This window comes from Perca flavescens, chromosome 16 (genome assembly GCF_004354835.1).
Source record: "Perca flavescens isolate YP-PL-M2 chromosome 16, PFLA_1.0, whole genome shotgun sequence".
In the NCBI taxonomy this organism is placed as follows: Eukaryota; Metazoa; Chordata; class Actinopteri; order Perciformes; family Percidae; genus Perca; species Perca flavescens.
Window position 1 is genome coordinate 3,718,368 of NC_041346.1, and position 14,196 is coordinate 3,732,563.

Genomic DNA, 14,196 nt, shown 5'->3' on the forward strand with positions numbered 1-14,196 from the left:
GAGGGCTACAATACAATCGGCTATCCTAACCTTAACCACTCAAGGTCAATGCCTAACCCCAACCAATCGGGCTGCTTCTTAGGGTGGGACTTGCCTAGAAGTTACGTGTGATTCATAATAACGCGCGCGAGAGAGCAGTTTGTTTTGGAAACGGGAAGAAAAGAGTAGTAAAGAGGTGACATGAAAACGTGCATATTTATTTTTTACGTTTGGCCATAGTCTTTTACAGTATTATAAAAGAGCAACAGGTTTACGTAGCTACCGAGATAGAGACTGACTTCTACAAGAGCTTGCTAGCTAACACTAGTTAGCCCATATATGTTACAGAAAAGTAGAACACTTATTAAAAATCTAATAACAAAATGAGGAAAACAAATGATCCACTCTCTCTCTGACATAACCTTGCCTTCCGTTGTGTAAACTGGATGCAGCGTTTCTCAGTTGTTTTCGGGGTTTGTGTGCTTTTCATCTTGCATTGTTTCTGTATTTGCAGCACGTTTGTGTATTTGGTTGTGTTGTGTGTATTTGCAGCGCGTTTGCTAAATGCTGCGCATGTGTTGTCAAATGAATGAAGATGTTTTCTTAATTTGCTTGTGTTTTGTCTATTCTTAAGATGCAGGGCGTTTGCCCCCTGTCAGCCACCGTAGGTGACAACAACAGAAGACGTACCTAGGCAACACATACCTCCTGTAAGATTTGGGCGATGGCCTTAGATTTGTCCAAAACTTGGAGGGACAGCATCTTATCAAACTTCCTGTCCAAATTCTCCATACTGTTATAAGACAAGGAGAGAGAAACCACACGCTGAGTTGCCAGGTCTGATCGCCAGCTACGTTACTGGCCACCACAGCTTGGCGTTGGGTTGCGTTTCTCCAATAACTGCATCTGTATCAACTTTTCTCTAGGGTTTTTCCAGCTTCCCCCTGCGGCCCCCACTGCTGCAGCCTAAATGCATTACCCCAATTCAAAATGAATGGGATGACCTGCGTTTCGGCTGTGTGAATGCAGTACAATGTAGCTGAAATGTCTACAAAACTTTTGCAATGTTACAACCTATGGTCAGATCTGGTGTGTGTGTGTGTGTGTGCATGTTTGACCTTCTGTAGGCCTCAGACACCAGGCTCTGTCTGCGAAAGTCACTGGCCTCCTGGAGGAGGCTCATAGCACAGCTGTCTGACAGCAGCTTCTGCATGGCAACTAAAAACACACAGAGAGGGAAGAGACGGGATTGGTCGTAGAGGGAGAAACGGGTGTTGTGAGGAAAAGAAATCCCCTACAATATGAAAGTGGTGAATGAAATTAACAGAACACAATACTACAGCTGTAATACATTCTTTGATGTTAAACCACACTGCTTACCTGCCACCTCCCTCTTCCTCAGTGAATTGGTTTCTTCCTGTGTGATGGCAGTCAGGTGCTCCATACGGATCCTGAAGGGGAACATTTTTATAGTAAAGCTCTGCTTACTTTTTACAGTGTTAGGCAAGGTAAAAATGTCCAAATTGTAATAAAAACTCAGTTAAAGTCCAGGTGAAGTAAAACCAGTGATTTCTTTCTAAACACATTAAACATAAAAAATCAATACACATATGATTTATTTTTTTTCACGATTATTTTTTGGGGCATTTTTAGGGCTTTTTATTTTTATATAGGACAGCTGAAGACATGAAATGGGAGAAAGAGGGGGAATGACATGCAGTTAAGGGCAACAGGCCGGAGTCGAACCCGTGGCTGCTGAGTCGAGGAGTAAACCTCCACACATGGGCGCGCGCTCCACCAGGGGAGCTACCCAGCCGCCCAGTGTTGCACTTTCACGTCAGAGGACTTCGAAGATACGGATTAGAAAAAACAACCGGCCGCTGCGTCGAGAAGTGTACCAGTATATATGGGCGCGCGCTCTACCAGGTGAGCTACCCAGGCGCCCTCACGTATGACATTATTTTATTTTTACCCAATTATTTACCTAAATATTTTCTGTTTATACGGTACAGCCGATGGCAACTATATCATATCTGTTTCAAGCAAAACAGACCGAAAGCAAAAAATGCAGAAAATCCATGTCATGTAATAATGTAATAAATGTCAGACTGACTGACATGTCTCATGATTTATTGTCTCTAGAAGTGTATTATTCAACTTTTGACTTTTCACGATATCCTAATTTTATATACATTTTGCTGGGTGGTTAATAACAGATTTAACTGTGGTGTGATAGACTCAGAACACATTTATTTTTGCTTTACCTGGAATCAAATACATAACAATTACTTCATTGTAACTAATCTAGAGCGGCATGAAATGGTAGTATTGTATTAAGATAGACTTGGAAAAATCTGAATCTAACCTTAAAACTCAATTTTACAGAATGGATTTTCTTAATACCTAATAATATTTATTTTTTGCACTACTGTATGATTAGTCTCGCATTGCCAGACCTTCCTCCACAGCTCTCCTTAGGAAGGTCTGGCCAGTCCACACAGCATTCCGGTATGGGAGAAAAACGTGCTCTGGTTTATTGGCATTTCTTCAAACCAATCACAATCGTCTTAGGCGGTTCTAAGCACCAGACGGAGCAATGTGAAGGAACTTGTTTTGGTGGAACACGTGTACAGTGTTTCCTTCAGGATTTTTTTTAGTAGTGGGGGCAGGTCTGTCCGGTACAACAACCCCCACCTCCCCCCACCCCCCGGCGCCCCGCCGCCAAATGTTTTACGTATGAAACGGAACTGACATTTCGCTGCAACACAAACTAATATATTTACTCAGCTCTATTCACACACAATGAGGCATATTTTGAGTTGTGATTAAACTGTATTTTTTGAGGAACTATAGGTCACTTAACATCTACAACAGGTCTACACTTAGAACGGACCCACTGCGGTGATGTTTTTGGTGGAACTGTTCGTTTAAGTCGACTCGGAAGAAAGCGAACGTTTTGACAATAAACTCCATCAACACAACAGTAGGTGGAGTTAAACTGGACGGCCCAAGAACCTCTGAACAGCTCTACTTGTTGTTAAACTGCAATGTGAGCAGCAGGTGCATTATGTCGGCAGGATCATTTAAAAGGCAACTGCGACTACATTTTTTGTTCAGCCCTATTTCTGATCCCGCGGTGGCAGAAACTTTGCCATGGCGGGCCGCCACTACAAAATCAACAGAGGAAACACTGGTGTACGTTTAAAAGTTGTTTTAGTTGTGCAACAGAAGGGTTAGGGAGATTAGAATGCCAACACAAAGAAAGGGAAAGGTGAGGGACATCCAGCCGAAATGAAGGACATCTGGAGGAATTTCCGGCGGCGCTGGAACAATCCCGGAAGTGGAACGCCGTCGATACAGACTACTGTATGATATGTATTAGAGGGTGACAATTTTTCAGTCATGTGATCGGGATATGACGGGAGTATTTTCGTGGGCTTGGGATGGGATAGGAGTGACAACTGATTCCCGTTTTAACCTCTAATATGTATGACAGTTTTAAAGCCTCCTGTGTCCTGTCCTATTTTTATTTTCCTGAAAGCACTTTGTGCACTGACTTACTTGGAAAGTGCTCTATAAATAGGCTCAGTCTGGTAAGTGCAGAACAATTGGATGAGAGCTGCTATGTGTTGGAGTGCCTCATATCTTTCTGCTGTAATAGGTCAGTGCATTATTGATCAGTGGTCTGTCCACTCACCGATCTTCCTCCATGGCTTGAAGAAACTCTGCACTCTTTTTCTGCCTGGAGAGATCGAAACAAATATTCAGTCATACACAGTTTCAGAGACTCGTATGTGACGTGACAGTGTGTGCATAAAGCGTTTATTAAGCGACACAGAGCCACACAAAAGAGAACAAAAGCGTACCCTAGCTAGCCAGTTCCTCCAAGTCCTACCTGTTTTTGTCCATCAGCATGTTGCAGACGCGGCTGCTGATGCTGTCTTCAGCTTGTCTGACTTTCTCCAGCACCAGCAGCCTCTCGGCCTCCTGAGCCCTCTGCTGCTGGCTGACCTCCAGCTCCAGGCGCTCCTGGTCCTAAGAATCAGACAGATAATCAGTCTTGTATAAAGTACTTGAAAGCAATACTTGAGTATCTTACTAGAAAATGACTTTGGTAGAAGTTAAAGTCTCCTTTTAGAATATTATTTGAGTAAAAGTCTTAAAGTATCTGATATTTACAGTACTTAAAAGGTGCTGTAGGTAGGATTGCGAAGATCCAGGACTTAACCAAAAAATTCGACAACTTCTCAGTCCCTCCCCCCTTTCTGCTAAAGCCCAAAACGGAAGAGCAGAAAGCTCTGGACAAGATATGCAACAATATTGTAGGGTTGACAATGGGTGCTTTCACAAAATATTCATTACAATGAGATTTTAGATAAATAGTCACCAATAATGTGGTAAACCGTTTCAAGTGACATTAAAGAGAAAAAATGGTAGGTAGGTATGAAAGCCCCCTATAATGTAAACTGTAAAATGAACTTGAAATGAATGTCTCTTTAGTTAACTGTTAATATCTTAAAAAAATATAAAGATTAGGATTTTTTCCATAATCGAGCAGCCCTTATTAGAATACATAGACATAGTGACATAAAAAGATATAATTTCATAAAAAGAACCAATTAAATGCATATCTATTGAACGCAGGTGCGACTGAGCACGTTGTGTACCTGTCGGACTGAGTTGAGGATGTTTTCCTTGCGGGAGGAGTTCATGAGTATAAGCTGGGTGTGCTCTTTTTTCTTCTCCTCCAGGTGCCGTTCGAAGGCCAGCTTCGACTGCTGCTTCTGCTCCTGAAGGACATAGGGACAAGTCAGTGTCTTTCTACGGTGATATGCTGTATGCCTACACTGTCAACTTCCGAGCTGTGCCACGAGCCTGCAATGCAGTTGCCGCAAAGACATTTTTAGACAGTAAAAAAACCAAACTGGTATATTAACCCTCAAGTTGTCTTTCCGTCGACCATGCAACTTTTTTTCTGGGTCAAAAACACTTTTGTCACTCCTCCCGATGTTTAGTGTTTTTTTTAACTTTTCGTGACGTTTTCGAAGCTTATCCTGACATTTTTATGTCCCTTTTTTTGATGTTTTCTGCGTTTTGTTTTGACGTTTTTGTCACAACATACTTTAATCAATTTCTTTTTTTCAAGTGCTATAAAATTAAATTAAAAAACAAACAAATTTCTGATATAAAAACTTTTTGAAAATTGATCAAATTTAACCAGAGGACAACAAGGAGGGTTAAAGGCAGGGTTGGGAATGGGCAGGCTAAAAACTAGTGGTGGGCGGATCGATCCAAAGATCGATAATATCGATACCAACGTCGGTATTGATATTGATCAATACCAGTGTAAGGAGATGGATACTTTAGTTTCAGTTTCTCTCCAGTATGCACCATTTCATCAAAGACCTGGCTGTCTGTGTCTAAGTGCCGCTCCTGTCACACATGCTGTCACAGCGCGAAGGAGGCACACTTAGCTCAAGCATGAAAACGGGTCAGGGGTGTAAAAGGTGAGAAGGAAAATTTTAAATATTCCATATTTTAAAGCATCCATCTGATGCATTTTGAGATGCATTTTTGCCAACCAACAGTGTATACAAGAGCACACAAGACACGCAATGGGGGAGGGGAGTGTTGGGGTGGAGGTAGTCCAGCACAGGCAAGGAGCCTTCTGGTCCTGCAGCCAAACAAGGCGCTGGTCACAGACACGCCCTCCTGACTGGGGGTACAAAGCGGCGAAGGCGAGATACAGGGTGTGGTGGGTGAGTGCACATCTGTATATATGTAAGGGTTTGTGTGTGTGTGTAGGCCCGAGTAGTCAAACTACGTCTGGCCCTGTAATCTCGTTGTCTCAGTCCGCACGATTGTCATAGCGATACATAGCCGGTTGCCATGGAGTCAACCTTGAACAGGACCCAGTCCGACTCAACAATCAGCAGGTGTCTGTGGGAATCGGGTAAGGAACGCAAGAGTGTGCCTCGCTGTACAGCTACCAGGGGGAGTGATTATTCAACACCGGCCTCGGCCAAGGCCAGCGCTGGTTCAGGGAGCCGAAAACATAGGATTGGAATTTGTTTTGTCTTGGGGCGAGGAGCCGCAGTTAGTCACTCACGTCTCCTCCGAAATGTCCCCTCCGGTCTCCGTATCGATCAAATTTCCTTGCCAAAGCCGTGAGTTTCTCCATGATGTTGTCCAGCTTGTCCAGAGCTGACAGTCTCTCCAAGATGGTATCCAATTTGTGGCTCATGGTGTTCATAGTCACAATCTGAGTTCCGACAGCTCTGCCCACGGCTTCAACCATGACGGGCAGCCTGGTATTTTGCTCGGCTCCCGTCTTCTTCTTAATTTCTCGATAAACCAGGGCAATGCCCGAGCCAATCAGCAAAAAACCTGTTATCATGGTTCCGAATAGGTAGATATCTTCAATATCCTCCACGGAAAGAGCCGCCAGACACATGACCCGCCACCTCTCCCACGCGTCCATCGTGTAGCCAGCTGCGAACGTTCCGGCAGGGCAGTCAGGTTCCCCCGAACCCGAGCTTCTCGTCGAGAAGATGGTGTCAATTGCGCCAAGAGACCAGTTGATCAAATCCATAATTCTTAGTTTAGGAGCAGTGCAGAGAGAGAAACTCTTGAAGTACACAGAGACAAAGACTAGACGAGAGAGCAAAGCAGGGCAGGCTACGGGAGGAGAGGGAGAGAAATAGGACCGCCTTCGTTAAGAGCCAGAAGAAGACAGGGAGGTGTGTTCAGGTGCATTCTGGGCGCATTGCTATCTTAAGGCAGCGGGAAGTGATCGCGCCATTGACCAACAAAAACCTGGTCTAAAGTCAATAACGCAGCATTTCATTGTTATTTTAACAGCAAATTTGCCCATCGCATAATGGGCTCGTGCTGTGCAATGTGCCAAGGTACAAACACGCCTGGCTTTTAAAGAGAATGGAAGATGACACTCTGATTGGTTTATTGCATGTTACGCCCAAAACACACCTATGAATTAATGAAGACACAGACCCTTATATATACACAAGTGTATATTGTAAATAGTTACCAACCCTGCCTTTAATTAATATTACAATATCTAAATAAAAAAACAACCAAACCAAACAATAACTATGACCATAACTATGACTTTATTGATTCACACCCTATCAGCAGATTCACATGCTACCTGTTCTGACCTCTCTGAAGTAAATTAAAAGGACAATTCCGACGCAAAATGAACCTAGGGGTTAATAACACATGTGTACCGAGTCGACCGTTCTCTGGGATATATGTTTTCATGCTAATCGAATGTGCCCAGTTTTAGCGCAAACCGCTAATGAGCTTATAACGCTAGTCGTCGGGGCACGGGTTAAGTAAAACGCTATCGCTATTTCTATTCCACTAACAAGGCTCAAAATAGCAGAAAACTCAGAGGGAAAAGCAGAGTTGGTGATAATTGTCAGTGGGGTTTCACATTACAAATGAAAGGTGTGCAACAGAGAGCCACTAGAGACAGGCTGAATCTAACAGTGATTGTGTCACAGGAGTCCCGTACCTTTCTCTTCTCGTAGTCACTGAATTTATTCTGCAACAGAGAGTGAGGAGAATTATTTAATAAGACTTCCAGTATCATCAACAGAAACTAGTTAACACAGTGTCAGCAGCAACTAAAGAGCTCCTCTTATACTCCTTTTCAGCAACATATTTGTACTTTTTGGGTCTACTGAAATAGATTTACATGCTTTGATGTACAAAAAAACATACTAGGTTTCTCATACTGGAAAAACTAGGCTTGTTAGAGATGAACTAAGCCATGCCTGTAGAGTGGACGAGAGCAGGCGGCAGCAGCTGGGGCGGGGGGGGGGGTGACAAAAAGCTGCGGTCAAGATGGACAGTTTCCAGCCGTTTCCAGCAGCCTTCAGGCTGAACAGGAAGTCACAGAAACACTCACATCTTGTTAGGTCCGATTCCGATTTAATAAAATGTAATCAGGCCCATTTATTTATATTATTGCGCAGGCCTGGCTCATCTTGAACGAGCCTACTCTCTGAGATCTTGTCCCGCCTTGCTGAAAAGCCCAGTCTGCTGTGACTGGTCAGCTGGCCCACTCTGTTGTGATTGGTCAAACAAATTCGAACAAGCCACTGGGCAGGCCATGCTTGCGCAGGCAGCACCAACGGGCAGCACAAAAACAGGGCTGGCTTTCTCAATCAGTGACATCATTAATTGAGTAATTTCAAACAGGAATGTGGGCGAGCCAGTTCAGGCAGTTGAGGAAATGTGGTGTCTGTGGGAGAGAAAGCTCCATTTGAAGTGTTTTTTTTTTTTGTATTTTATATATTTATTACATATACATAAACTATATAACCTACTAAAAGACAGGAAATGCATAATAGGGGCTCTTTAACAAGGTCCAAGTGAACAGAACTGAATAGTCAGTTAGTAGTATAGATTGTACTCCTGCATAGGGTTGTGTGTGTGTCACCTACAGTACCTGCCAGGCCTCGTCCAAGCCATCCACACAGTCAGAGTTCTGTTTCCCACACTCACTCTCCAGCACCGGCAGGAGATACTGGGATGGGGGGCAGTACTCCTCTCCCAGCTCTGAAAAACCATGTCAACCAAGAAATTCAACATTATTCTCTTATACAGTCCGATATATTGACGCATAAAATAAATTGAAATCTTTGGATTTTCCACTGCACGAAAAAGGGCCAGAATCCAGAAATATTGGATGGGATGTACAAAGTGTATGTGACTGCGGATATTGGAACACCAATCTATTAGTTGTTTCTTGTTTAGCTTATATGTTCGGTTTCAAAGTATCCAATGGGCCCACATTGTGTGTGTGTGTTCTTGTTTGACTATATTCGTGTGCGCTCCCTCACCGGTGCATAGGAAGCGTTGGATGCTCTCTGTGCCCTCTTTACACACGGACGCAGGCGGGTAGGACATCATGGCCGCATCAAGTGTAAAACTCTGTCACAGCACACATACAGAGTTTATTAAAAACTGGACGTTTTTAGCCTTTACATTCCTGTTAGCGTGAATCCTAAGACACACACCTCTAGGGTGCGGATGTAGACCAGAGCTTTGGGGAGCTGGATGATGCTGTTGTCACTCAGATCCAGGGTGCGCAGGCTGCTCAAAGAACCAACTGAGGACGGCAGCTCACTGAGACAGTTACCTATACAGATACAGAGTGATGTAGGAAAACATAACCAACGCCATTCAACCTGCACATGTCATTCATGGGAGCAAGCAGGACGCAGTAAGCAGGATACCCTTCAAATTGAGTGTCTGGAGAAGTCGCAGATCCCCGATACGGTCCGGCAGTGCTTTTAAACGGTTCCTCTCCAGATTCAGAATCTGACGAGGCACAAAAAGGACAAACATGGATGATGCGTAGCATTCATCTACACTCACTTCCTTGTATATTTTTTGATTTAACCTTTATTTAACCAGGTAGGCCGTTGAGAACAGGATCTCATTTGCAACAGCGACCTGGCCAAGAAAACCATAATCGTGCAGGACACCATACGGTTTCCCATTCAATATAATAAAAGAATACGGAATACAATAGGCTACATAAAGTGCAGATTAAGTAGGCATTACAAAGCCGGTGCAAAGTGAGGTGTAAGTAAGACGATGGATATGCAAAAGTGATATGATAATAAAACAATATACATGAATAGACAGTCTATAACACTGCTGAGGTGTAGAAAAGAGTAAAAAAACAGTTGGTGCAAATTGTGGTTTTTAGTGATGTGTTAGTGATGTGCGTCAGTTATAACGCAATATATATGAATGCTATATAACTGCTGAGATGTGGTGAAGAGTCAATACAAAGTTAGTGCAAGTTGTGGTCTAGTTAGTGATATAGATCAGTAATAACACAATATGCATGAATAGACAGTCTATATAAATGCTGAGATGTAGTAGAGAGTCAATGTACAGTTAGTGCAAAGTGTGGTCTAGATATTGATGTAGATCAGTAATAACAGTATACATGAATAGACAGACTATATAAATGCTTAAATGTAGTAAAGAGTCAATATACAGTTAGTCTAGATAGTGATGTAGATCAGTAGATGTACAAAAAGTGTGAGACAACAAAAGGTGGGAAGAATAACAGAATAACTGTTGAGCAGTTGAATAGTGCAAAAGAGCGCCAACAGATATGATAGCAACGCAGGTGAAGATTTGCATCGGTGCAACTATGCAATGGGGCACGACAGAGATAATGGAGTAAAGGTAAAGGTACTTTATTTGTCACATACACGAACATGTAGCGAAATTAGGGTAAGGGTGTGCAAATCAGGAGTCGAGTCTAGAATGGCTTTACCTGCAGTGACGCCAGCTTCCCAATGTCTTCTGGGAGTGAAGTGAGCTTGTTCTCATGTAGATCCAAAACCTTTGGAAGCAAACAGATTTGCTGTTTTTGTGATGAAGCTGGGGTCAGAGTTTAGGCTTTTAACAGAAATCAAAAAAAATCTGGTCTTTTGGTAAACCATCATAAATGTTTAAACATATGATGGAAGGCTTGCACACAGGAGTCTATATATCCTCTGCTTATGCCGTCCCAGAAAACCTAGCCTCACGCAGCTTTGGGTTGGAAATGAGCGGAGAGAGAACTCCCACTAAACTAGTTCAAAATGGACAACTGGTTTTAAAATCATTTAAACATTTTTCTGCTAAATATTCAATTCAATGTGTGATTTTTATTTTTTTAAAGATTAGCTCAAGTTCAATATTCACGACGTAACAGATAAAATAAGCAATAGGAGTTTTTCTTTTAATAAGCGTGGAACACTGGACCGTCAAACACAGAAAATCTATCACAAAAGCTAAAGTTACAATTACAAAAAACTATTCCAATAGAAAAATATCAGTACTTTCCTGTAAACTGACATTTCTAATATGCCTCAGTTCAACATATTGCACCTTCTACCATCATGTTAAATTAAAGTAATAAATAAAATCCCCTCGAAATAGGATCATGACGAAGGCTCGGTCACTTTTGGATGGCACATCATGGGTAAAGCCACTCAGGTCACAAAGCACCCAGACAATGAATTTGCAGTCACATGTTTATACATATCGTTCAGTAAAACAATGTTGGATAAAACACCACACTACATTAGTTTAGTCAGTTCAGTTTATTCATTTAAGTCATCTCTATTCTATTTTGAACTCTCTCTCCTCTCCAGTCCCTGGATCTGAACCAGAGCTGAGGCAAACTGCCTTGACATACACCTGCCAGGAACTGCTGAACCTGGTACATGGCTCAATATTCAGGATTCAACATAACATACCGAAGGGACCTTCACGGAGGAGGCATCGGGGAACGCGTGCTGGGAGGTGAAGAAAAGGAGAGGAGTGTGGCGAGAACATGGAGAGGGACTTTTAAACCAGCCCTACCATCTATCACACACTTGACAGCATCACCTCATCCCGCTAAAAAAACCTAATCAAGGACCCCTCTCACCCAGGCCACCAACGCTTTCACTTACTCCCTCAGGAAGGCGTTACAGGTCTGTCAGAACCCGCACATCCAGGTTCAGAGACAGCTTTTTCTCCACAGCCATCACAACTCTAAACATTCAATTACGATTTTAATGAATAAGTGTCCCATTATGTGTATGTGAGGGTATAGTTTGTGGAAGGGTATGGCGTGTGCGTATGAATGTATACTTCTAGGCACCAGAAGGAGTAGCACTTTAAGTTGGTTGTGACAATGTTTTACAATGTTTTACAATGACAAATAAAACAATTCTGATCACAAAGGGAAACATTCGCTGCCTAACGAACAAATTAGAGGAGCTAGAAACCCTTGTCAGGAGCCAGAAATTGTACCGGGAGAGCAGCATCGTACGCCTGACAGAGACGTGGTTGGACGAACAATAACCATGTAGGGCTGAGAGCAGTCACGCTCAGGTGTGCTGATGGTTGGAGATACCATATACCTGGGTCACAGGTGAGGGTAGATTTTGTAGTTGAAAATGTGTGTACGTTTTTGTGTTTTCTAAAGTTAGAGGAGACCGTACAGTTGCTGAATCGGTCTTCATTTCAGATCAACAAAGGTCAGTTTAAAAGCTTTTCGTCAGACTCAAGTCACGCTCATTCCGCTCCCCGTTTCCTGGTTAGTACTCTACCAATCAGATAGGTCATTTGAGCCCAACTGCCAGCAGTGCCCGCACCGCTGATTATACATGTCAAATCTGCCAAAATGACAATGGCATGGAACACACCGAACAGACTCGAGTCACTGACCTCGCCAGACTGTCCAATGGGCGATTATCATTTTGGTGCGTCTCAGGCTTTAGAAATAAATGCCAGTAAGACAAAAGAGCTTGCTATTCAAAATGGGATAGAGGGGATAAAGCCAATAGCGATCAAGGGACAGATAGTTGAAATGGTTAATGATTTTAAATACCTTGGCACTTATATTGATGGCAAACTTACTTTTAAGGAAAACACAGATTTTATCTTTAAGAGATGTTCTCAACGGCTTTACCTGCTACGAAAGCTTAACTTCGCAGTGAACCAAAATATCCTGGAAACTGTATATAAAAGCTTAGTGGAAAGCATCCTATGTTTTAACATGATCATGTGGTATGGTAACCTAACCATCCAAAGGAGGAACAAACTGCAGAGAACAGTAAACATGGCCTCAAACATTATAGGGAAGCCACAAAAGCACTTAGGACAGATTATTTATGAGGAACGCATTACAAACAAATCTGAGAAAAGAATTAGTGACCCCTCCCATCCATTACACAGCAAATTGTAACTCCTACCCTCAGGGAGGTGTTTAGAGTACCAACAGCAAATAGAACCATCTTTAAGAAATCTTTCATCCCCAATGCTGTGAATGTGCTAAATAATACTGGGAACCGTACTTAAGAATGGAATGTAGGGGGAGGCAGATTTCCAGGTTGCAGGTTTTATGCACAAACTTAAACTTTTATGCACAGCAAGCATTTTTAGTAGGTTATATTTATCTATTTATTTACTTTTGTAAATGTAACCTTCGTAAAGTCACTTATTATGAAATGTATTGTCTGTTTTTGTCAGTTTTGCCGTCCTAGCTATGTACTGTTTGTAATGTCCTGTCTCTCTTGTATTCTTGTTGAAACCGAAGAAACCTTTTCACATCTGTGGACAATAAAGTTTTTCCTATTCGTATTTTGTATCTCGTTTCCGTAAATGGAAGGAAACATATACTGTATTTACATTTTTGAAAAGCACCGGACTATTTAGAAAATTATAATGAAATCAAATAGATAACGAGTAATTACCAGTAGGAGGCAGTAATGCAACGCATAGGATGCCAACTGCTGTAAAACCCAAAAGAAGAAGAAGAAGAAGCATGGGAGTTCAGTCTGAGGGTGGATACAATGCAGACAGGTGATGAGAAACTTTGAGAAATGTTGCTGGTGAAAATCTTGTGTAAAAAGATGTTTTTTTTTGTTTCTCATGGTTTTTGCTTTGGACTTGCTGCTTTTGTTTAACCACTTTTTTATAAATAAAAGCACATCACGTTTTGCAACTCAAGCCATCGTGTTATCACCTTTTTTTGTTCCGATTCCCAATGCTTTCTTTGACAAGGACATTTCTGTAAACAATCTGTGATATGTAACATTATTCCAGCATGTATCTTATAAAAAAAACAGTAAATATAATAATGAAAAGAGGAATACAAAATGTTGAACCAAATATTCAACTAAATATTCACATGCGATTAATCGCGGTCTTCACGATTAGCTAATTGCTTTCTTTCAAATCAAGATTTGAAAACGATTAATCGTTCAGCCCTGCTTCATACAGGCACTTACAATTTCCAGCATTCTAAATGTATCTGGGTTACATTACCTTTAAAGTGGCAAGAGCGTTGATGTCACATCCTTTGGGCAGCAATGACCTCAGTTCGTTGTTATGGAGGATAAGGACCTGAAGGAGAGAAACACAGGACTGTTCAGCCAGGGACACAGTAATACTGACTAGGGATGCACCGAATCCAGGATTTGGCTTCGGATTCGGCCGAATATTGGGCTTTTTGACAGGGTTCGGTTTCTGCCGAACCTTAGAATGTTTTTCCAACGAACGAACCCTACGCGCGCTACGCTGGTCAACGTAACGACGTTGACGTTGATTACGGGAAGGTGTTTGCGTAGGTGGACCGTTCAATGCAGTAGGCTGTGAGAAAGTGGAAATGGAACTGTGGAAAAAGTG

At 42.3% G+C, this 14,196-nt stretch overlaps 1 protein-coding gene across 1 annotated transcript in view; it reads right to left on the minus strand.

Annotated features, from left to right (window-relative positions):
* The window catches only part of lrsam1 (leucine rich repeat and sterile alpha motif containing 1), a 37,893-nt gene that overhangs the window by 11,894 nt on the left and 11,803 nt on the right, over positions 1-14,196 (minus strand). The window contains exons 5-17 of the mRNA XM_028602348.1: positions 13,837-13,914; positions 10,307-10,375; positions 9,246-9,330; positions 9,027-9,148; positions 8,850-8,940; positions 8,456-8,565; positions 7,517-7,546; positions 4,647-4,769; positions 3,875-4,014; positions 3,677-3,721; positions 1,360-1,430; positions 1,098-1,197; positions 685-772 (exon numbers count right to left, since the gene is read on the minus strand). Coding sequence (XP_028458149.1) covers positions 685-772; positions 1,098-1,197; positions 1,360-1,430; positions 3,677-3,721; positions 3,875-4,014; positions 4,647-4,769; positions 7,517-7,546; positions 8,456-8,565; positions 8,850-8,940; positions 9,027-9,148; positions 9,246-9,330; positions 10,307-10,375; positions 13,837-13,914 — 1,152 coding nt within the window. The remainder of the gene's footprint in view (positions 1-684; positions 773-1,097; positions 1,198-1,359; positions 1,431-3,676; positions 3,722-3,874; positions 4,015-4,646; positions 4,770-7,516; positions 7,547-8,455; positions 8,566-8,849; positions 8,941-9,026; positions 9,149-9,245; positions 9,331-10,306; positions 10,376-13,836; positions 13,915-14,196) is intronic.